The sequence below is a fragment of the Heliangelus exortis genome, chromosome 6, assembly GCF_036169615.1.
Source record: "Heliangelus exortis chromosome 6, bHelExo1.hap1, whole genome shotgun sequence".
Taxonomy (NCBI): Eukaryota; Metazoa; Chordata; class Aves; order Apodiformes; family Trochilidae; genus Heliangelus; species Heliangelus exortis.
The window spans coordinates 18,611,919-18,635,014 of record NC_092427.1 but is presented as its reverse complement, the minus strand read 5'-3'; the positions used below and the strand labels follow the sequence as shown (position 1 = coordinate 18,635,014).

Below are 23,096 nucleotides of genomic sequence, written 5' to 3'. Positions count from 1 at the left end.
ACCATCTGAAAAAAAAATAAAAATCTCCATGTTCAGTACTGGATGCTCTTCATTATTATTTTCTCTTTTTTCTTAATCTTTTATATGCTAATATCATACATCTTGCCTCAGAAAGGTTACACAGTCTTGGTGGATCTCCTAACATACAAAAAAAATCAAGAGGTTTAAAATCAGCTTAATCTTAAATTTTAAACATCTTTTCAAATCCATGCATTTTCCAGTCTTTAAATAAGTTTTAAAGGAATTAATGCTTTTTAAAGAGTCCTTTGAGGTCCACTCATGGCTGCTGTGTATTCAACACTTTAAGGTAGCTTTAATACAGATGCCAACACTCAATAATGGGATCCTGTTTTCTTAAACACTAATACTATTCATGATTTAAGAATAAGACATATTTTGTAAGTCTGTTTTATTTTCCAGTCACTAAAAATAGTTGGCAGCTTTAACCAGAGATTTCTCCAAGAAGCTGCCTTGGTAAAAATCATAGATGACAGAATATCATGCCAATGACTTCAGTGAAAGAAGAGTCCTACCCCTGAGGGTAGGAGAGGCTTAAAAAACCAAGAACAGACAAAGAAAGAAACAGGCACAGGAAATTTTTATACCATTAAAGAAAGAAATCTTCCATCTGAGTGTGTTTGTTTATTTTTTGTTTTATTCCCTTTAATTAAAAAGTGTCTGTAATTAAGATGCTTTATCCATTAGGGGACTTCCATTATCTGTTTGCTAATAGACAACACTCTCCCTGCTCTGTTGGATGTGAAGCACACTTAATTAAATTTATTTGACTCTTAGCTGAACTGAACGGTGTTTCTAGCTACCCCTTATAAAGCTGTTCTCATTTGTTCAAGGAACAGAACCTTTCATTCACAAAAATATAGAGTTAAGAGGTCAATAATAGCAAAATTATTTGTACAATGTTTTAATGAAAATACTTTCTCCACAGGTTATCAGATCTTAAGGATATCACAGAGGTAGCAGAATTTTGCCAGTGTATGCATCAAGATGATCACTATATTTGTCTATTTTCTGCCTAAACACACTTCAGCAATTCAGTAACTCAAGGTTGTAACAATCAGCATATAATGAGATTTATCAGCCACATAAGACCTATGGGGAGCTCTTCTAGATTCTCCTTTTGCTTTTTGTTCCTCCATTTCTGCTTTCCCTCATTCATGATTTACTCTTCAACTCCATCTCCTTCATCTCACCCCTCCCTTCTCGCTGGTCCCTTAGCCTGAGCATTAGCACTTTGAGGATTCTCCCTCTCCTCTTCATCGCTGGTTCAAAACAGGAAAATATTTTTTCATTTGTCCATTATTGGAAGAAAACTCTGAGACATGAGGTATAGCTAGGCTAGCATACAGCCACCCATATTTAAAACACTTTATACGCAAAGGCTCTGAGTCACTCTTTTATACCCTACCTCAAAACATACAAAGAAATCATTTTAATTTGTGGTCCTGAAGTTTCTTCACAGTCGTCCCTGTGCTCCTGAGAAAAAGTCACCTTCAGAAATTATTATTACTGTGTAAATAAGAACATCTTACTCATGTTTTCTTCATCGTCTACATCCATTGTGAAATTTTTTTGCTGGTCTCTTGGCTGGCGGAGACTGCTTCTGTCTGGAAAACAGAGAGTGGGATATTTAAGCTTTAAGGTAACCACATACAAGGTAAAGCATTGAATCTCCTCTAAAAGCAGCAGCCTGGGCACTGGCTTTGCTTTGGGCCATTCAGTTTTTGCTCAATTTTCACACAGAATTTCCCCATTCTGTAGCTGAGATAAACTCCACAGAACTACAACAATTGGCAAGAATTTTTTTGTATGATGAACTATAGTATTTTTTTTATCGGTGAGTACACTACTTTATCTTGCTACCTTTTTTTTTTTTTTCTTAAATTCCAAAATAGTATCAAATCCACTCTGCAAGTCACCACACAGACCATTCAAGAAAGAATTTATTTTTTTCCTGAAAACTATTCAAGTACATAATATCCACTGCTTCCTAGGTAATTGTTCTAACCTCATAATGCCACGAGTGCTCCAACAGAGAGCACTGAACCCTAAAACCACATAGGACTTATACTTTTAACAAAAGATTCATTATTATGGTGAGAAAAAAGCAGTGGGCTTTGCATTCTTACACCAGAGCAGATCAAACCATGGAAACTTGTCTTGGTTTTGCCCATGTCTTTAATTTGCTTCTTAAATTCATCTGTTCATCTGCCTCTTAAATTTTCTGAAGCATTAAGAACTAAGTGCTGTGCTTTCTATGTTCCACACTGCAATATTTTTTAAAAATATAATGCATTAATTTTCTGCTGATTCTTTACCACAATTAAATCTTTGGAAAGTACAAGAATAGAGTCAAGTCCAGTACAAATGCAAAATTGTTCTGTGATAATCTATTCTTGTGTAACATCTGCAAATGTTCATTTCATTCTGCTGTCAACCAAATTAAATTTAAGATCGAAGTCCTATTTTTAAGTGCATCTTTGATTCTACTCCAGAACTATTATGAATAGTCCACAGAAGTCACATGGCATAACTTCAGCCTTCTGTTATTTCTGATAATACAGTTATCTCCAGCAGAGATTCAGTCTTCTGCTGTACTTTACTTTATCATAGATAGTATAAATTCTAATTATTCATGGGTATTTTGCTTACAATGTGTGCACCTTGAAAAATTCAAGTTTATATAAATTATAGTTTATAGCACTGAAGCATTTCTACTATTCTATTACATTTTCCTCCATAATATTATATTTTGCTCTGGATACACATCTGTGTCTCTCATCCAGCTGCCAACTTCAAGTATTTAGGAATTTCAATGCTTTCAGAACTTTAGGTGTCAGCACTGGTGGAAATGAGACAACAGAGTCAAAAGTTATCAAGAAGAGGAATCATATAAACCAACATGGTCACACTTGGTAAGACTGACACAATAAAATCAGCACTCATTTTAACACAGCCAAATGTCTGCTCTGTAACAATAAATTTGTTCTGGCTCTCTTCCCACTTCCTGTGGGAAAATGTAGCTTTAATTCCACTCTATGTTAAAACTGTAGGAAGCTTTAGATAGTATACAAAAGGCAGAACTGCACTGATGGTCATAATGAACAGACTGAATACTATATTAACCAGAGTTCAAAATATGCAAATATCAAGTTTTCCACAAACTAAGAAATCATTCCACCCCTATTTATTATTTTAGTAGACACTGTATGTAAAGTATGCAAAAGTGTGGTGCAAATCCAGAGCCCAGGCCTAAAAGCCACACATAACCATGGAATCACAGAATGGTTTGGGTTGCAAGACCTTCACAACTCATCCAATCCAACCTCCTGCCACAAGCAGGGACATCTCCAACTCCATCAGGCTGCTCAGAGCCCCATCCAATCCGACTTCGAATGGTTCCGGGGATAGACATCTGCCACCTCCATGGGCAACCTGGGCCTGTGTTTTGCCACCCTCATTGTAAATTTTTTTTTCCTACATTTGGTCTAAATCTACCCTTTTTTAGTTTAAAACCATTCCCCCTTGTCCCACCATTGCAGGCCCTGATAAGAAATATGCCCCATCCTTCTTATAAGACCCATTTAAGTCTTGAAAAGATGCTCCAAGTTCTCTTCGCCCAAGTAACAAGCAACAGGAGATGAAGAAATGGCCTCAAGTTGTGCTAAGGAAGGTTTAGATTGGATATTAAAAGAAACTTCTTCACTGGAAAGGTAATTAAACACTGAAACAGGTTGCCCAAGGAGGTGGTGGAATCACCATCCCTGGAGGTGTTGAACCACCATGTAGATGTGGTGCTGAGGGACATGGCTTAAGCACTGGACTTGGTGAGTTGTGTTACTGGTCAGTAGAGTTGGGTTATGGTTGGATTGGACTCCATGCTCTTAAAGGTCTTTTCCAACCAGATCTATTCTGTGATTCTGTTTTACTAAGGAGAGTAAAATGAACAAGTCACCTCAATCACTATTTAGATAAGGTTTAGGAGTCAGAAAAGCCTTTGAACCATACAAGTGGAAGCTAATCAGAGTTCCTTTCCAACTTCAATAGCCTCTGGATTTCACCCATACACTGAAATACTCCCTGCTGTGATGAACAGGGCAGCAGAGCTGCCTTTACTGCTTTGTCCTGGAAGAATTCACAGCATTTTGACTGCAAGTGCCTGTGTTGCTATGCCAGTGTGTTACACTGAACAAGGATTTGCAAATGTGTGTATTGCTTAATGTGTTTTATTGCCTCTCTGGCAGTACTGCCTGTCCCTAGACCCAGTGTCACAGGGGGCTGGAGCAGCAACACTTGAATCAATGCCAAGGACACAAATGCCAGCAATAACCAAGGACCTACAGAAATACTTACTGAGGGAGAAGGTCTGAGTGAAAGATCCAGGAAGAGAAAACTGTTATTTCCCAGAAAAAGTGAAAGAAATGCCTAAAGCTTGGAGACAACTACCTTCACATAGAACGTGTATGCCTGAGGGGGAAAAGTGGACGGGACACCCAGGCACCTTACTCTGCTTTTTGTGGGAGAAATACAAATGAAGAAGTCAGAGACACAGAGGTGTTGATACTTCCCCACATAAGATGCTATGGAATGAAGACGTCGCTTCAGAAAATCGGAGATCTTGTCCTAGGGTGTACCCTGAGGATGAGCACAAGACATTGAAGGGACCTCTGCCAACAGGCAGGCTCCCTGCAATGCAGCAGCTCAAGGCAGGCTGCCCACAGGTGGGGAGGATCACACCCCTGCCTGATCCAGGTCCCTGCAAGACCTGGAAACAACACCTGGCTCATCAAACTTCAATGACAAAGTGCTCCTTACTCCCACTGCACCAGCTCGGGCACCTCTCTCATGCCTGGTCACATCCTCCCTAAAGCAGATGGACAGAGGGAGGGGAGAGGATCATGCAAATCACATAAGCCCTTTTCCCTTAAAGAGATTAGAAATTTGAGCAGAACTTTTGCTAAACAGGCTACTTTTATTTGCTCTATAAAAGCAGCTTAAATTTGCTTTCCTATTACCATAGAGAAAGCCTGATTCCAATCCTAATTAACTCTGCACTATCAACAAGGCTATAATTCTTGGCATAATAATATTGCCAACAACCAGATTATCTATTATGTAAATTAAGGGCAGAATTACACACAGTTATGCCTGGCAGTTAGGAGGAAACATTTATTACAGTAACAGAAGCAGCAACACTCATTCTCTGGAGATACAGGGCTCAGATACCACAGTCAACTTACGCTTAAAATCCAGTTGTGCTGAAAAAAGTATAAAATCTGTGTCTACAAAAGCTGGAACCTTTTTGTGGGCTACAACAAATAATACTTAGGCATTATCATTAAAGTACTGATGTTTTATTTCATTGTGATGATGAAGTGATAATTATTTTTAACTATTAGTTGAAACTAAAGCTCGGTGTTTAAAAATAACTATTTCAAATATGTTTTTAAAAAGGTGAAATGCTTCTACAAGTACTTTATTCCAAAAGATGTCACATTTTCCAAGCTTCTGAGTATCAGTTCAGGATAACTTTTCCTTGAAAATAAATAATAATTATTAGACAAAAGGCCTGAAAGGTTGTTGAAAAATCAATTTACTTTTTTGAGTAGAAATTATTTTCAGATTGATTTATTTCAGTGTGTATGAAACAGTAGAATAAAATGCTCCTGAGACAATAGTATGCTTTAAAGGCTTTAGGCAGTTGAGTTATTCCTAAACATCACAGGTAGGTTAACATCAATTTTAGAAAGTTATCACCAACACATACATAAGGATTAAAAATGTGAGCAGTGTGGGCTGGAAAACTCTTATCAGTGACCAGAATTAAGTGCAGTTATCACTGTGCCAGGCCAAAAAGACTTTGGGAGAGTAAGAGCTGATGCAAGTACTGGGTCCAAGCCTGCATTAGAAGCAAAACAGGCAGAGGTTCTCTTTTTGATTCCTCAGCCTCAGAAGTGTGACGCCCAGAAGAGTTCATCCCTCACAGCCCAGACAGAGAATCACCACTATATCCTAACAAAGCCAATTGTCAAAATTCACATTTGCTGCTTCCCAAATTTGGAGGGAAGCCAGGAAAAAGAGCCAAGCTTTGCAAAGCAGCTGCCTTGGTCTGTGCTGTTTTCCAGATGTAACTTAAAGAATAAGCATTCATTAAGATAACCTCTTATATGGCTGTTGACTCTAAACACAAGGTTTGGTGCTTTGCTAGACAGGCTCAGACCTGGCTTAATTTTCCCATTAGTTTTAGCCTTGATGATTGTTTTTGAAGCACAGTATAAAGAGACTTCTTCCCCTCACAGAAAAAAAAAACAAACCAAACCACAAAAAAACCACAGAAAACAACGAATAACCAGTGTTCTTACTGAAGTACTGGAGCGGCATAGGAAGCATTTTATGTATGGCCACATTTGCATAATATAGCATCAGCACAACTCCTGTGCAACAAAAGGAATTATTTGACTGTAATCAACAGGACTTGTAGATAACTGTCACCTTATTTAGCACCTCAAACCAGCTCCAGTTATTCCTGCAGCACCACGTGGTGTTCAAGGACAAAAGGCTTGGACGATTCATTTTGGAATGACTACAGGTGTGATCAGAGGTGAGCAATGCTGCACAGCTGCCTCCTGCTGCTGTACCAGGGATAAACCCTCTGGAGGAGCTGGGGTTCCATCCAGGCTCAGCACCACATCCTGCTCCTCCAGCCTGAAGCAGAGCAATAGCAAGCTCCTGTCTGCTAAAAGCACAAGTAAACAGCAATCCCAGTTGCAGAAATATCTGTATAAATTAATGTTGGCTGCTGGTGACATTACTGAAGTTTGTAAGAAATAGAATTAACAGAAATAGAGGTTACGCAGATCTGTATTTTGGAAGCATCATTATTACAGTCAGGAAGGAGAGCTGACAGAAGAGCTGTGAGGCAAGTAAGAGACACAATGCCAGAGTAATGAATAAGGCAGCCAAATGACACTAAGCTGTCTGTCCACATTTTCTAATGAAATGTTTGCAACCTTTTAAAGGTTAATTGACATTTCAAGTCAACAAGGCACATTCCCACAGTGCACAAAAGCATGTGCACACCATCTTCCAGGCAGGGAACAGGACCAGAACTACGAATATAAATATAATATTTTAGTACACCAAGAGAGATTCAGATTCTTGGCTCAGGGACTCTGCAAGCATCCATAGGCTCCTTTGCCTTTGCTAGGCAAACACAACTGATCTAGACTGACCTTACTCTAAAACTATCCTACCAAGGCTAGGATTTGATTTTTATGCCTTAAGCAAGGAGTAAATTACACTTGGAGTCTCTCTTAGAGCATGACAAGTGGGAAGCTGTGTATTTTTCACTGCAACTCCCCCATCCCGAGCACATCTCTATGGCAAGAGGACTTTGTGCATTTCAAAGAAGAAACATATCACTGATTTCCATTAGAAATAACTTCTTACAACCTCTCCCTTAAAGTAAAAAAGACTTTGAAAAGAATGAATTAGATGTACTTTTTAATGAAGTCCAAGTAACATCTATTTTTCCAAACAAATAACATTCAAACAGTACATGTACCATGTAAGAGTCAGTACTTGGCTGGGGCAGAGAGAATGAACTTCTCAGCACTTTTTGTACACGTATTCATTAGGAGAATGGTCTTCCACAATTGCTCCCACTGTGGTCCATAGATTTTTTTTTTTTTTTCCAATTGGCTTCAGAGGTACAGGATTAGGCAGTAAAAAACCCAATAAATTAAAAGCCCTTTCATATAAAATAGGACCCATATATACTTTGAGAGATTGGGGGTAGATTTTTTCAGAAAAAGGTCTCTGAACCCAGGCTGCTCACTACAAAGGAGAGTTTCCCCTCTTGGCAAGGCATAATTACTTCTGAAATCAGTATCACTCAGTTAGCATTTCAAGTCTGAAGGAGGAACAGTATTTTTTGCTTCCTTGACCTTCCAAACTTTTATTCAAGCAGTTTTCATAATGCAGCAAAACTGCAGTAATAAACTCATTTGCTGCCTCTACATAATCCATTCAGTATTGATGCCCAGAAACCTCTCAGATCCTACAGGCACAAAGTCTCCATGCTGCTCCAGCACTGAGGCTGGGTCATCACTGGTGGCATCTAAGCAAGGACAGCTTCCAAAAGGACTCCCCTGAAGCCCAGTGTTTGCCCCTGACAGCAGGTGTGAGCAAACTCTCTAGTTTTATTCCCAAAATCTTGCTCTGGGATAAGAGACACAAATAAAATAATATTCTCTGAGAACACTGTAAAAATTTTAAGTTTGGAATACAGGAAAAAGCTTAATTGCTACTCAAAGAGATTTATAGAGCTTTCAAAAATAACAATAAAGGGCAAACATTAGCTAACTGATTTGTGTAAGGGCATATTCAGCATTTTATATGTAGAATAGGAGTGTGGAGAAAGTCTGCTTTTTTCTCAGGTATACATCTAAAAAAATTCAAGCTTCAACTCTACCATGCTGGCATAGTAGAGGGAATTCTTGCTTTTAACACGGAGCAACAAACCAAAGTCCAGCTGTTGGCTAAATGTGCCCAGGGAAGCCAAGCAATTCTGCATACAGCACTCCCTGCAATATTCAGACAATAAGCAGCACCACAAACAGATTCCCTTTTCTACATGCATTGTATGTCAGCCACACAAAACAGGAAAACAACACCTAAATGTATGCTTTTTAAATTGGAGTCATGAAAAAGGACACTATCTTTACAATTTTAAACCCCCCCTGGTTTTGAAGTCTGTTTCTTAGAGTGTTACCAAAGAGAGGAAGAACACCAGAAGTACTTTTAAATGTACTAGCCAACACAACAGTAGTTGCTTTTGTTTCCCTAAGAGGATACTTGAAAGATTTTAATATATTTGCTGCAGCAAGTGCACACCATGTGAGTACAAAGAGAGATATAACTTGAGTTTTTTCTGCTTGAATATGATGTGTATTCACTGCATTAAAAAAAAAAAGTTGTGAAGGACCCTTCTAACAGCTATCTCATTTATCCTCATCATTGAGGAAAAACTGGATAATACCTTGAAAGAAAAATTTAGTCGCTGCCTGGTTTTATGTTAAGAGAGAATGGTATACAAGCAAAAAACCGTAACCTGGCAGATGGAACAAACTATTATTAAAAGGGAGTACAAGTCAGAAATCTGCAGCTTTAGACAAGTTTCCTATTTGTTAAGAAACCCCCTCCTTTCAAACTTCAAAATATAAGGGAAATAAAATGTTGGCAGGTGTTGAAGGCTGCTGTTCGAAGTATTTTTTACTCTATAAATCCAAACACAAAACACTGAAATTGCACTTAGAATAAGGGTTCAAACCCCACCTGAAAACTTCTACATCTACAATCCCCCCCCCAACACTTATCAAATAATAGAATCATTAAGGTTGGAAAAGACCTCGCTACCTTTCCGCTCCGATCGTTTCTTCCGCCTCCGTTTCCAGCGCTGGGGAACCACGCTGAAGAGGGTCTGCAGGCTGAGAGCTGTGGCTGGAAGTGATGCCATGCACACCCCTCCAGTCCCCCCCACCCTTGCCCCTCCGAAGAAGGCAGCAATGTGTTCCCTAAGGAGGGATATCCCTGCCCTTCCCTGCACCCGGGCTATTCCTCGGTGTTCTCCAGCCGCAGGATGCACAGTCCAATGAACAAGGATGAACCACGACGGTGCAGCTCGTCCCTACCCACCACAAGAGGCACATGTGCCAATTAACCCTTCCAAAGTGACAGGGGCAAGGACAGAGGATTTTTAAAAGACACCCTCGCTACTGGGTGCAGAAAGGCAGATTTATTTTTAGCTTGTTTTTGAAAAGGAGGGCAATGCTTTGCTGAGGCTTCAGCCTTATGCATGCCTCAGAAACAGAGAGATATAAGCAGGGAAACATTTATACATCCTGGTGCGTGAAAACAAAGTGCCTTCAGCATCCTTCATAATTCCTTCTCATGTTCTTAGTTATGCATTTCATATGTTGCCTAGAAATGCACAAAATGTATTTGTGAATAGCGAGAATATAGAAATATGCAAACCTCAAAGAGCAATATTTTAATCACACATTTTCCATATAGGGGTTTGCATTCTGGGACTGACCAAAAGACTTCCCAATGCCAACATTAACTGTAGCATTTTCCAGCCTTTTTATAAACAGAAGAAAGAAACACGTGCCTTTATGAAATACTGTGGTATTCCATAATGTGAACCCCATTCACCCCTCTGAGCAACCAGCTGAATACACATTCATCCTGTCAGCCCTGTGCATCAGCATCACCACAGACTGGGGGCTGCAGCTATCCCTTAATACTGCAGATTAAACCTCACAGGACAGAAAACATCTTCCAGCAGGGGATGTTTGGAGGTGCAAGTTTCTTCATCATGTTACTAGAGTGAGGAGACTTCTCTGACAAGTCACCTCCACCTCCTCTCAGACCTTAATTTCTCAGTATACCAGACCCTGGCTCTTTGGAAGACAGCACGAGATCAAACCCAGATAAAATCTGATAGGTGACAACTAGCCAGGAGAGCATTTTTGGAAAAGCATTGCCACTAGCATCTTAGATTAGCTGCACTTCACTAACCAAAACAATCAAGCTCACCACTGGGATTGGGATGACCTGTTAACAAGGAGCCCTACCTCTCCATCTGCTGCTCCCTCTGCTGGCAATTGTTCTCCAGATCTGAAGCACCAGCCTCCAGCCCATGATGGAAAGCTGCTGAAATCATTTAACTTGATGACTGAAATTATTTCTGCAGGAAGCCTCAGTGCTAAGGGCTTCAAACTTTCCCACTTACTTTAGAAAAGCTGAAGTTCCTCTTCAGCACCTATATTAACAGGCACCACTGAGGATGAAGAATAGGACTATTCATGCTTGGTTTACAAAATTTAACAAGATCAATTTGTTCATGGTGGAACAAGCCACCATGATCACGTTACCACATGTTCACCACTTTCAAGAAGCCTGGGACAAAATGAGCCTCATCATGATCTAAGACAAACTTCCCAAACCAGTCTTCCCTGGGGCTATAAGATGAGATCCTCCTTTGCAGCAGATATAAGGTCAGGCACTTTCTTATGCTTCCAGCATTTCTCCCTCCTTTACTACACTTGGATTCACAGACTGCCCAGCGTGCTCTGGATTAACACAGCAACATTCCTCCCTTCATGGAAACCAGGAGTAGCCTCACTGAAACGTGACACGGCTGACATCAGGCCCTGCAGTGCCACATCTGGATGGGTCTACACAGTCATGGCAAGATGAAGGTGGAAGTCAAGGAAACCCCAGGAATCCCAAGGAATCCCACAGCACCAGTGTCAGCACAGGTTGCACTGGTTGCAAGTTGGCAGAGCCTTTTCCCATCTGACCAGAGTTAATATAAGGACAAAGTTAGTGGTTCTGCACCTCACTCATCATGGAATGGTTTGAGCTGGAAAGGACCTTAAAGATCATCACATTCCAACCACCCTGCCATGAGGCAGGGACAAGTTTCAGGTCACGTTGGACATTTCAATCCCCATTAAGCTGTGCATGATGGGCAAAGGACAAGGGGGGGTGAGGCAGCTACATTACATGGCCTTGCAGGAAAAGCGCCACTGACACAAAGAGAGAAAAAAAGAAAACGCTCCTTGGGGAAATGGGAAATAATTTTGTTCCTTTGAGCAAAAAATCAACTTTGTAAAAAGCAAAAAAGCAGCATGTGAAACCACTTCACTGTAATTGTTCCAGCTGTTGAAACTTTCACCACCTCATTCTCAAGGTGAGAAAGACATACCTAACAAAGTGTATTTATCCTTCCCTTCCAGAGAAGAGCTGCTGCATTAGGTATTCAAAAGTTTAATAGCCTTCAACAATTAATTTATCTGCCCTAATCTGCCAGAGATTTGGTTCATAGTATTTGATACAAAGACTGAAAAAACACTCTGGCTCACCCCTGTAGCTCTTCTTCCCAAATCAGCTCCTATTCTACCGACTACTGCTGCCCAAAGTGAGGTGACACTGGCATACAATAATCAGGAAAAAGATCTGAGATAATTTTAGGTTGAAGACTGACATATTTTAATAGAGAAATATAGTATCTAAAATTTGATTACTAAGAAACATACACAGTGCACTTGGGAGAGATACATAGTGACCCACTGTTCATTTGCAGTTGGCACATTAATGACAGATTTTGGAAATAAAAAACATGCATGAGATTCAGCATTCAATATATTATATTCAAAATAGATTGCAATGCTTGCATGCTCAGAACAAAGCAGGTTAAAAGCTGAATGCAAGGAGGCAAATACAACACAGCAGAACAAAAATGCAGTGTTCAGTTTTAATGTGTACCTTGGAAGTACTAAATCTTGTATTTCACAGATCCAATGCCCACAGAGGCATTAAGGAGAAACTGGACTGCCTTCTCTCAAAGAAAAAGCAACTCCCAGAGGGAATTCAGGTTTTGAATCCTTCCATCTCACCCACATCACTGAATTAGGAATGCAGAGATATTAAACAACTGACCCTATCCCAGGGGTCAACTAACCCAAGTGAGAACAGAAGCTGCACAGCAAAACTGAGGGGAAGGTTCAGTAGCTTCTCAGTTCTCCCCTTTGCCATGCAGATCATTGCACAAGGCCAGCCTAGGTTTCTGTAGATTTATAGTGTGTGACAGGTAGGGTTTTCCAGCCAAGTATTTGTGGGTTCAGCCTGGAGACCCTGAAGCTGTAGCATCTATACTCCTTTCCCATGGGGGTCCCTTAGTACCAGGGGGCTCAAGGCCACACTGAAGTCTTTCTGCCAAGCGTCTCCTTCACCTGGGATTTCATAAAGCTCTGTAGTATCTTTAGCAACCCATCAGACTCACTTCAAATTAGGTAAGTTGGAAAGCTGCTGGCAAAGTAGAAAGTGAATGAAAAGAATATGATCACACAACTATTTTTTTTTAAAACATATTGCATGAAAATCCCTATGCACCAAAAACGTCCTTGCAAATCTCATTTTCTTATAAAATTGCCCACTATTATCAGTTTACTTTACACACACTTTGAAGGAACAGTCACACAATGCATTTTGTAAGCAGTCTTAGTGGGTTTTTTCTCCACCTGCAATCCATGTACTTTTCAAGTGCAAGGATAGCATTACAGACCAACAGCAAGTTTTCCTTCAAGTTTTGTGTACTGCAGCAAGAATGAACATAAATTAGCAGCAACCACTAGAATCTGTATAGGCTAATTACAGCTCTAGCATTTGCTCAGCACAGCAAATCTCAAAAGACAAAGCTGCTGGCTGCACACCAGGAACTCCAGGAGCTCTGATACCACATGCCTATGCTTGCATTTCAATGCCTCAGGTGACTGAATCTGCTCCAATGGCACCATCTACTGTTACACTGCATAATTAATTGCTTTTACATCTATTCCTTCCTTGGCTGAGGAAATCTACAAATTAGAAATAAAACTTAAGAAATGTGCAGATTTTTCCTACAGTAAACTGCTTTTGAACATATACTTGGTGACCATGTTTTTGCTTAGGTATCACCACTTATGCTTCTTACTGGCTTACTCTGAGGACTAAACATGGAATTTTTAAGACACGTTCTTTCTGAAGGACCCTAAAACCCCCACGACTTGCAGAGATGTATTTAAAGTGCACTTCCAAGGAAAAAGTGATAACCATTCAGACAAGAAAACTCAGCAGCCTAGACCTCCCAGCACCATGGTTTAGAAGATAACAGATGCAGCTATCCAGTAGTGCTGAGGAAGAAGAATCCAAAATAGAGTCAAAAGATGTTTAAAAAGTCTCAAAGATTTTGAAGTTATTTTATAAAAAGAAAAAAAAAAGTCACCCAGGTAAGGTCATGTCTGACATTAGCAGATAGGCTTGAAAATTGGACATATTTCCTCCTTTCCCACCACAGTTACACCAAGCCCAGCTCAAACACTCAGCAAACTCTCAAGTTCTACATGCCAGCTTTGCATATTTATTTTATTAATATGGATTGGATAAAAATTTGCAGTCACAGGGCTAAGTAATTTTTTGCAACATCGATTTGAAACAAATATGTCTTAATATTTTCTGGTTTAAAACTGTCTTTGAAGTTGTTTAGTGAACAAAAATAAATGTAAATTATATGTAAAACAAAGTTTTGAATAACTGTTTAAACATATTAAGACGATTCTATCCTCCAAGTTACACATCAATCAGAAAACAAAGAACCTCACGGTATATTTGCAAATATGGTCTGCTTACCTTTTTAGTAATTAGAGACACATGATGATTCTGCAACCTGCAAAAAGAGAAACACAGTTAAATTTGTAAAAGAAAAAAAATACTAAGTATATTACAAATAGCAACTCCTGGCATTCTAAAGGACAAATTCTGATTCTCTAAGAATAAAAACTACATAGTGCATACACACAGTCACAGAGCCAACTCCCTTGTAAGCCCAGCAAAGGGAGGGGGAGAAATAATTCTGAACATTCCTGATTGGAAACAAAATCCAAAAAAACATCCAACACTGAAGCTGCTTAGTACTGAGGTACAAACAGCTGCTTAGAACCTCGTGTGTCATCTTTGCACCTTCTAGCAGAACAGGGGAAGAAAAAAATTTGGCGAATAAAGGCTTAAAACTAAAATCAACTTCTGTGTTATTACAACCCAATTATCCTACAAGAAAATCTAAAGTTGTCTTCTTGTTAGAAGTTTTGTTGATTTTTTTTTTTTACTTTACAGCTTGAATTTTATTTTTAGTGGTTGATTTTAATCCATATAAACAAAACCTCACACCACAACCCCCTTTTCAAACAGCACTTCCTTGATACTTCTGACATCAGCTTCTCTTCTCCTGTGGCAACTGGAAAATCCCTCAGCTGCCAGCAGTGGGGAAAGAAATCACAGATGTAGGGTAAGAATGATACAGGATAACTGGAAGGACAAATGCTACAAGACATTTTCTTTTATTTCCATAAATAGACGTAAACTGCACGGCTGTTCAACCAGGAACAGATGGCTTTATTTTTACAGAAAGCCTCCTAGTTATAAGAAAATATTTATATGACTTTATCTCTGTGAAGACACACTATTCTAAAATGGTTCTGTAAATCCAAGGAGCCATTTCCAAAGCAACAGAATATTTAAGTCCTGTGGCTCTGTTTTGCAAACACACACACACACACACACACACACACAGAGTCAACATGGGGACATTACCTGTACCTCTAAAGGATTTTGGTATTTGCACCCAGAAAAGAAAAAAAATCTGTTACACTGCCCACAAGAGGGTGCTGGCACCCTAGAAAACCTTTCAGTAAATTTAAGTTCCATAGTACAGCTTTGGACTACACAAACTGATGGAAATATTTATCATATTGTAACTGGTTTGGTCAAGTTAGACAAGAAAAGAACCAACACAATAATGAAAGTTCATACACTAGAAGACTGCATTAATTCAATCTTGTTTGTGTTTTTTTAATCTCAGATATTTCAATTTCCCAACACTTTATGGTGGCATTCTCCAGTAATTCAGAAAAACATGGCAACAACATGTTTGTCTCAGCCTGATGTAGCAGAAATGCCAAGAGAGTTCAAACCAGTGTCAGCTAAAGCCAGCATCCCTCTCTGCAATGGATTATTATGCAAGTCTACTAAATACAGATACAGTATTTCACAGCATGATGATTTACCAGTTCCTTTAATATCTTCCCATCCTTGTAGCTCCACATCCACAACAAAATCTCTTCCAAACCTTTGGAATACCACATATAAACTGCAATGTGAAAATCAGTATTTGTGGCAACATACGCCACCAAAAAAAAAAAAAAAAATTAACAAGGAGTTTTTGGTAATTCTCATTCTACATGAGCACTGCTTTAAATAAAGCTATACTTAACCCTGAGAATGAACACTGCTAGTAATTTTTATCTAAGTTAACTAAGCGTGGGCTTCCCCCAAAGTTGCCTTCTCCAGGAGCAGCCTCTGGTGCAGGATCCTCCACATTTGCCCCACTGTGCTCCTTCAGGGGCTGCAGGACCAGGTCTGATCCATCACAGTCCTTCAAGGGTTGCTCCACTGTGCAGCTCCAGGGGGATCAGCCTGCCATCTCACAACCACAGAATTGTTCTGGTCTTTTCAGATCATTGAGTCCAACCTTAAATTTCACTGGGGGCTGCTGAGGGATGTCTGCTTAGGCACCTCCTCACTTTCTTCCCTCATTGTCCTCCGTATCTCTACTCCAGTATTGCTCTCACCTCCTCCTCTACCCTGAGGATCTTAGCAGTTTCCTTTTCCCCTTCTTAAATGTTAATAACAGAGGACTTGTCACCATCTCTGATGGCCTTGGCCAGAGGCAAGTCAGGCTTTGGAGCTGGGGGAGCATCTTCCAGCTTCTCACGGGAGCCACCCCCATGGGCCCTCCCCCAGTACCAAACCCCCCACACACAGACCCAACACACTGGGGCTTAAAATAAGTTTATCACTAAGTGCAAAAAAAATCCTTGTATATTGACAGCTGCAGACAGTTTTATGGGGTAAGAACCAGCCCACAGGCACGATGCATAAGGAACAGTTTTACAGTACTACTTAAAAACTTATCTGCAGCAAAAATCCAAATATTTAATTTCTCTTAGTTTTCCAGATGGGAAGCCACAGCAGTCCAAGCTCACATTTTTGGGAGGTGAGCACTAAAAACAGGTGAAGGAAAAATTAGGTTTTTTACACCTTAAACCAGTAAAGACACTAAATTGAAAACAAAAGGGTAACACCAATGTGCTGTAAGAACCAGAAACAAAACTCACATCTCCAGCATTTCCTACCTGGCTCTTCAGAGCTTTGTTAAGTCATGCTGGACATTTAGGACTTTATGAAAACACTAATTTTTTAAAGCTCAACTGAAAAGGTTTCAGGGCAATGAGAATTGAATCAGACATTTGATAACTCCATTACAAAGCATCTCACATTTATGAAACAGCCTCCCTAGTTTTCTGCCAGCCCTTTGAAAACATCCTTAGGAGAAAGACACTGAGAAGTGCCAGCTAAAATTTTGAGGCCTTCATTGGTAAACACATAGCCCTAAAATCTTTGAGAAATGAGAAAGATTTCAGGGCTCTCATTAAGCAATGAAGAGAGCACTCTCAGCTGAGCAGGCAGTGGGGATCTGGTCACTCCAGCTCACTGCCACCTTGCCTGAACACCCTGCTCCATCCCAGGAGCCATCAGCCCATCCCAGGCCATCTCCTGCCCCGAGGAGCAGAAGCACTGCTAGGCAGGGACCCACACTATGGGGACGCCCTGTCCTGTCTCAGCTGCAGCCCCAGGTACCAGGCATGACAGCAGCAGAGAGAAGCAGGCAACCTCACCCTGGGCACATGTACAAATAATGTCTGTGTTCTCCTCCAATAACTGACAGCGATTTTCCAGTTTGCAAGGTGCTCACTTGTTGATTCAGTTCTCTAAGATTTAGGGGGAAAAAAGTACAGCCAATCACTGAGACCTCCAACACATCCACCTACAAGGAACATGACAGGAGGCCCCACACCTTGAAACACAATCCTGCAAGAACCACTCAAACACAAGGTAACTATATAGAGACACTCACCACTAGCCATGTGGGCAGGTCCAAAACCAGTAATTCCAGTATTTTCTTTCCTATTTTTTTTTTAGTTTCTCGGTGTTGAAAAATACAGTTGGCAAAGCAACCTATGTTTTTTTGATTGGTTATATTTAATTTCAAATCTCATCTTCAACTAGGAATCCTTCCCACATCAAATTGCCACCAGCAGTTGCCAGAGGTGGCTCCAGATAGAGACCAGCTGTGAACAGCTACCATGGGTTTGCTCCCAACTCCTGATCTTCTGTTCTCTAGGGGAACACAGGGAAGAGATGTCTTCATGGCAGATTTTGGTCCTGACCCCAGAAAACCAGAGTGGTGGCCAGTGATGGAAGACATGACACACCTTTGCATACTAAAAAGAGCATGAATCTCAGTAAGTGCAATTTATACACAAGACAAAGCTGTCCAATGTGTCTTCTTTCCTTGGTATACAATAAACTCTTTTAACCTTATGTACAGAGTATCTGCTTGTAAGACACTGAAACCAAGTTCACTGACACCTCAAAAGCTATGAAAATTCAGCAGCTATTAAGCAATAGGAATCAGGATAGTATCTATGAGAAAAACAAAAGTATGCTGCTCCGGGAAGTAATATCTAAGCTATTACTGCTTTTGCTGCAAGTATCAAGTATGATTATATTTATCATTTATTCTGGAGCACTCAAAATTCAAACATGTTCAGGAATAAATACAGAAAAATTATTTTAACATTTTCTCACGAAAAATGTTTTAACATATTCATATATTTCAAAATACCAGCAAGGAACTTTTAATTTCTGATTTTTCATTTTGCAATGCCCAACACTTGAAAAAAAAATATTAACAACATTTTGACATACTGGTTATTTATGACAGCCTAAAGCTTTGAAATAAAAAATGTCAATACTGAAACAACATTATCTCAAAATCAAATATTTTAATGCCACTCCTCCTTTCTGCAGGATAATAACATCCCTGTATAAGAGCAGTTACCTTAGAAGAGAATGTGACTGAAGCAAAAAAAAATTATTCACTTGAGTAAAACTACCATAAATGCCTTCAGAGGAACCCAGGCTTTAATCTTGATTTAGTTATTTCACTATAGCTAATGTTTAAACTGTTACATTACTCATTTATCTCTTTTAAACATTATTCAAATTGAAATAGTACAACAACGTAATTCCAAGCTTAAGCAGCAAGCTTTGAAACACAAAGAGATTTAGGTAATCATTTGAAAGTAATTTCTCTGTTTCATATTAGTACTTTTTAGACAACAGCTACAAAAAAAGAAAATAGTCTGGACTACAGACTGTGGATAAGAATTGAGGCTAGAGAACCAGTGGGGATGGGACAACCCACCCATCCCACTCACACCAACCACTGCTGGCACTGGAAGATGCTCCACTGAGAGGCAGATGTTCCTGCACCAAGGCTGCTGTCTCAGCTACAGTGACTGACCAGGAGCTTCTGATAACAGAGCCTGGAAAAAGTACCTTCCAAAGCACCTGCATGCTTGTTATATACATTCAGCATAAATTAGAGGACTGTAAATCTTTCTTCATTTAGACAGTAGCAATATTTTTAAGACTTCAGAACGAGGAAGGTTGATTATTTTCATTCTTGCTTCCTCCATAGGACGAAGATAAGGTAGGTACATGTGAGCTACATGGATATTTTGTACCTTAAACATTAGACTTCAGAAAAAACGTATCAGAAATCTATGTTTAGTAAAAAGATGCAATACACTTATCACTCAGTTTAAAAATGTTCAAAACTATGAGATTATGTCCTGTGGATGTATTAATATCTTCTCACGCCTTTAGCGTGGGAAGTAACTCTCCACATACCAAATTTACTGAGTCAAGACTTCTGAAATGATGCATCTTATTCACAGGCTTCTAGTTTTAAATGCAGGATTGGATGGTCGAGCAGCAGCCAGGCAGAAAAGCAAACTGCTGCCATCAGCCACTTGCAGCTGCCTGGTGTAACAAGTGGCTGCTGACGAAGCTGGGAGACAGAGCAGTGATCAGTAAAGGTGCAGCAAAGTGTGAACATGCCAAGCAGTGCTTGGTAAAGAGGTACAACTCACTAGGAGCACCCGGACCACTACTACAGGCTGAAGAACCAGTACATTTATTGATGGATTCAAAAGCAGAGACTAGGGTTACCTATCAGAACCTGGCTGAGGACAAGAGACACAACAGAGATTAAAAACCTGTCAACAAGATCCAAGGGGCACAGGCAAACACACACACAAATGACTGCAGGAAAGAAACATCTTAAGCAGCACAGCCAAAGAATTTCATTAACTTTATCAGCGAGCAGATCAAAAGGCAACTTGATTGCCGTTTATAGTGCCTATATGAAGATAAAAGAGCAGAACAGGGTGCTGCAACTTCAATAAAAACAACACACCAAGATAAAATGTACAAGCTTAAAACAGGGCTTAACACAGATACTGTTTGTGCATATTTCAGGCTTAGCCTTTGATATGAATCATGATGCTGACCATTCTCCATCAGCCTGCAGCTTGCCAACAGCTGTCCCCACCAGGAGCAAGAGCATGAAACTGCATTTGCTGTGCACAAAAAGACAGAAAGCACAAACGAAACCAGGGGAAAAAGTATTATGATTCTATGGTATTATTGGTTGCACACTTGCACCAAAAGCCAGAGCAGCCACCAGCAGCAGTGAGCACTCAGCTGTCACAGCAATCGCTGTGCTCTAGCACACAGGTTGTGGCGACTGTGGTGCATGGTTTTTAAAATAAATGTTTAACGTGGGAGGATTTTGGAGCTCTTTAATCCTTTGCCTTTAACTTGCACGTTCCAGGCACTCCATGCACAGGGAAATGAAACGGCCGTGGAAGAAACCCAAATCACGCTGTTTTCTTTAACAAAAGGCAGGGGTGTGATTAGCTGGAAATCACATTACCAGGTCAGCCCTTTCCTCCCTGCTTTTCTATTTATGTATATTGTGTGCTCCGGGCAGAGCTGGGGGTGTGGGAGAGCCATGCAAGGACAGAAGAGGGGCTAAGCTCCAAGAAAGCTTGGGAGGGGAAGGCTGCACTGAGCCCTAACTTTTGTCCTGCGCTTGCACAGGCTGTTGCTCACATCTCAGTGCCCACAGCTCTTCCCACTGTCCCAGCCTGGCTGCAGCTGGACCACAACCAAGGGCTCTGAGCTACCTGCAGGCACCCAGCAGTCCCTGCCCTGTCACAGAGGGCAAGGAAAAGGGGATCATGCAACTGCCTCAATGTGGTGGGAAGCCAAAAAAACACCACCTGCATCTTAAATTGGCTTTTCTTTCCCACACAGCACCAGCCTCACCTGAAGCTCCCTGCATCTGTAACTCAAGTCTCACCAACAGTCTGCATTTCTGTGGCGGTGGCCTCCAGGATTTTTGTGTGTCTGCCTCATCACTGCAAAGTTTCTGAAAGAACAACCTGATGGATTTCCAAGAATACGAAAGTGTTACCTTTCACTTCTAAAATCACATTTCTGCTTTCCCTCCTCACTACAAACATGAGCAGATTTGAAGAACTTTAAGCTAACTTTTGAGATGTCTCAACTTCTAGCCAGTCTTCTGAAGTTCTGGGATCCTTCTTGGGACCTGACAGTTGCAGATAGCTTTTGGGGCAGCTGCAGATGGCTCGCTATCACTAGGCTATCCCTTCCAGAATAGTTTCTTGTGTTATTCAGTATTAAATATCTGTATGTTAAAAAAAACCCAACAGCCACCAAACACACATGGTGTAAAATCTGACTTTCATCACCACTCTGGTGTGTGGGCAGAGTGTTTGCCACCACAGAACATTAGACATTTTACAGCCACATTGTGCAGAAACAGTTCTTACTTCTTACTCAAGAAATTGTAATACTTTCCCAAGTTTGACAAGACCAGCAAGGAGGTGTCAGGTAGAGTCTGCATGTGGCAGCAGGAGAGCAAGGAAGAGGGAAGATGCTGGCACGACCCAGCCCTGGTCAGGGTGGCATGTCCAGAACAGCCCTTCGGCTTGCATTGCTTGCAAAGAGAAAAAGTTTTGAAAAAGTCTTGTATGTTGTGATTCTTGAGTGGACACCATAGCTGAGGGCAACAGGACCAGAACTTGTGAGCATAGATGGAGACTTGAGACATCATTTTGATGCATTAACCCCATAAGCTCTTTGTCAGTAAGCAACAGATATGCTTACTTTCATCAGTCTTCGAGTTCAGATAAAATTTGGTAAATACCTTTTCAGATAATATATCTCTTGCTGAGTAACAAACATTGCTCCGGACAGGTAATTGAAATGAGGCTAAGGAGAGCAGAGGTACTTATCTACTAACTGAACTATACAAAGTGGACCCAAAGAATCTTTTAGCATGACTAATATATGTAAGTGTAGGGTAATTCAAATCCAAATCAGCCAGTGAAGCAAGTTCCAGATACAAATCAAAATTTTTGTTAGCTTTTGTGTGCTTCAGAAGTTACATTAAAAAAAATACTAAATCCTAGGACTGAAACAATGTGGTTAAAGAACTGTAATCTTGGAGAGATACACAGATGCTCAAAATGCAGCAACCTGAAATAATTCATGAATCACTGTTCCATAGGAAAAACAAATTGTTTCTCAACCCTTACACTCAAGTATTCCTCCAGAAAAGCTGGGTGATTTGCTTCTGCAACGTACCAATCTCTTATAACCTTCCTGGGAACTTCAGGGTTGATGTTCCTTTTGATAAGAGAAAAAATGCCACTCCTCTGACTTAAGTATAACAGTCACAGCAAATGTCATCTTCCACTGTAAGCAGGTTTCTAGCTGACTGATCTCTTGGTACTTACATAAAAAGCTACCCTCTTCCACTTATTTTCTGAGGGGTGGTTTCTCCAGTCTTTGTGCATTTATAGACACAAGCACATCCCAAATTAATCAGTTTTCCTTGAAAGCAGGGATTAGAGTTACTTAAATGACGATTGCTCATAAAACCATACTACAGTAGAAACAGCTGCTAGTAGTCATGCTAGAAAATATTTTAAATGTAATTTAGAGCAATTACAACATCTGGGTGGGCTTTTTAGAAGCAGGCAACTGACCTCACCTAGATGTTCAAATGGCTTTTGCTAGTGTCCCCCTCTCCAGAAACTGCACCCTTTTGTAGGATTCACCACCATCAAGCAGATGGGGAAGTGACAGAGCTGGAGTTAATAGCAGTCATGTCAGTACAAATAAATCAATACAGGTTTTGATAGAACACCATAATAATTAAACTAGTTCTGCAGAGCTCATGGAGACTTGCACAATGAGAGGGCTTAAAAGGGAGACAACAGTGTCCTGCCAAAGGGGACATTTTGTTAAGCAAAATTTAGCAATACAAGAGATTTATATCAGGAATTTGTCATTCCAGGAGGCATAGCAAAATTGCATTCAGGTCCCTGCCCATCTTTGCCATCTCTTATAAATCGATATCATTTCAAAACAGAAGGTGACCAGGAAGGGCTGCAGGGATCCACAGCAGAGGGAAT

General features: G+C 40.3%; 1 protein-coding gene across 3 annotated transcripts in view; it reads right to left on the bottom strand.

Moving 5' to 3' along the window:
• The window catches only part of ADARB1 (adenosine deaminase RNA specific B1), a 46,566-nt gene extending 32,226 nt beyond the window's left edge, over nucleotides 1-14,340 (bottom strand). Inside the window, exons 1-2 of one of the 3 annotated variants that reach the window (XM_071746953.1) lie at nucleotides 14,269-14,340; nucleotides 1,551-1,639 (exon numbers count right to left, since the gene is read on the bottom strand). In XM_071746953.1, the coding sequence (XP_071603054.1) occupies nucleotides 1,551-1,639; nucleotides 14,269-14,276 (97 nt within the window). In that variant the 5' untranslated portion in view covers nucleotides 14,277-14,340. Of the gene's footprint in view, nucleotides 1-1,550; nucleotides 1,640-14,253 lie in introns of all 3 variants that reach the window. The other 2 variants (XM_071746955.1, XM_071746956.1) reach the window with 2 other exon arrangements.
• Between the last annotated feature and the right edge of the window lie 8,756 nt (nucleotides 14,341-23,096).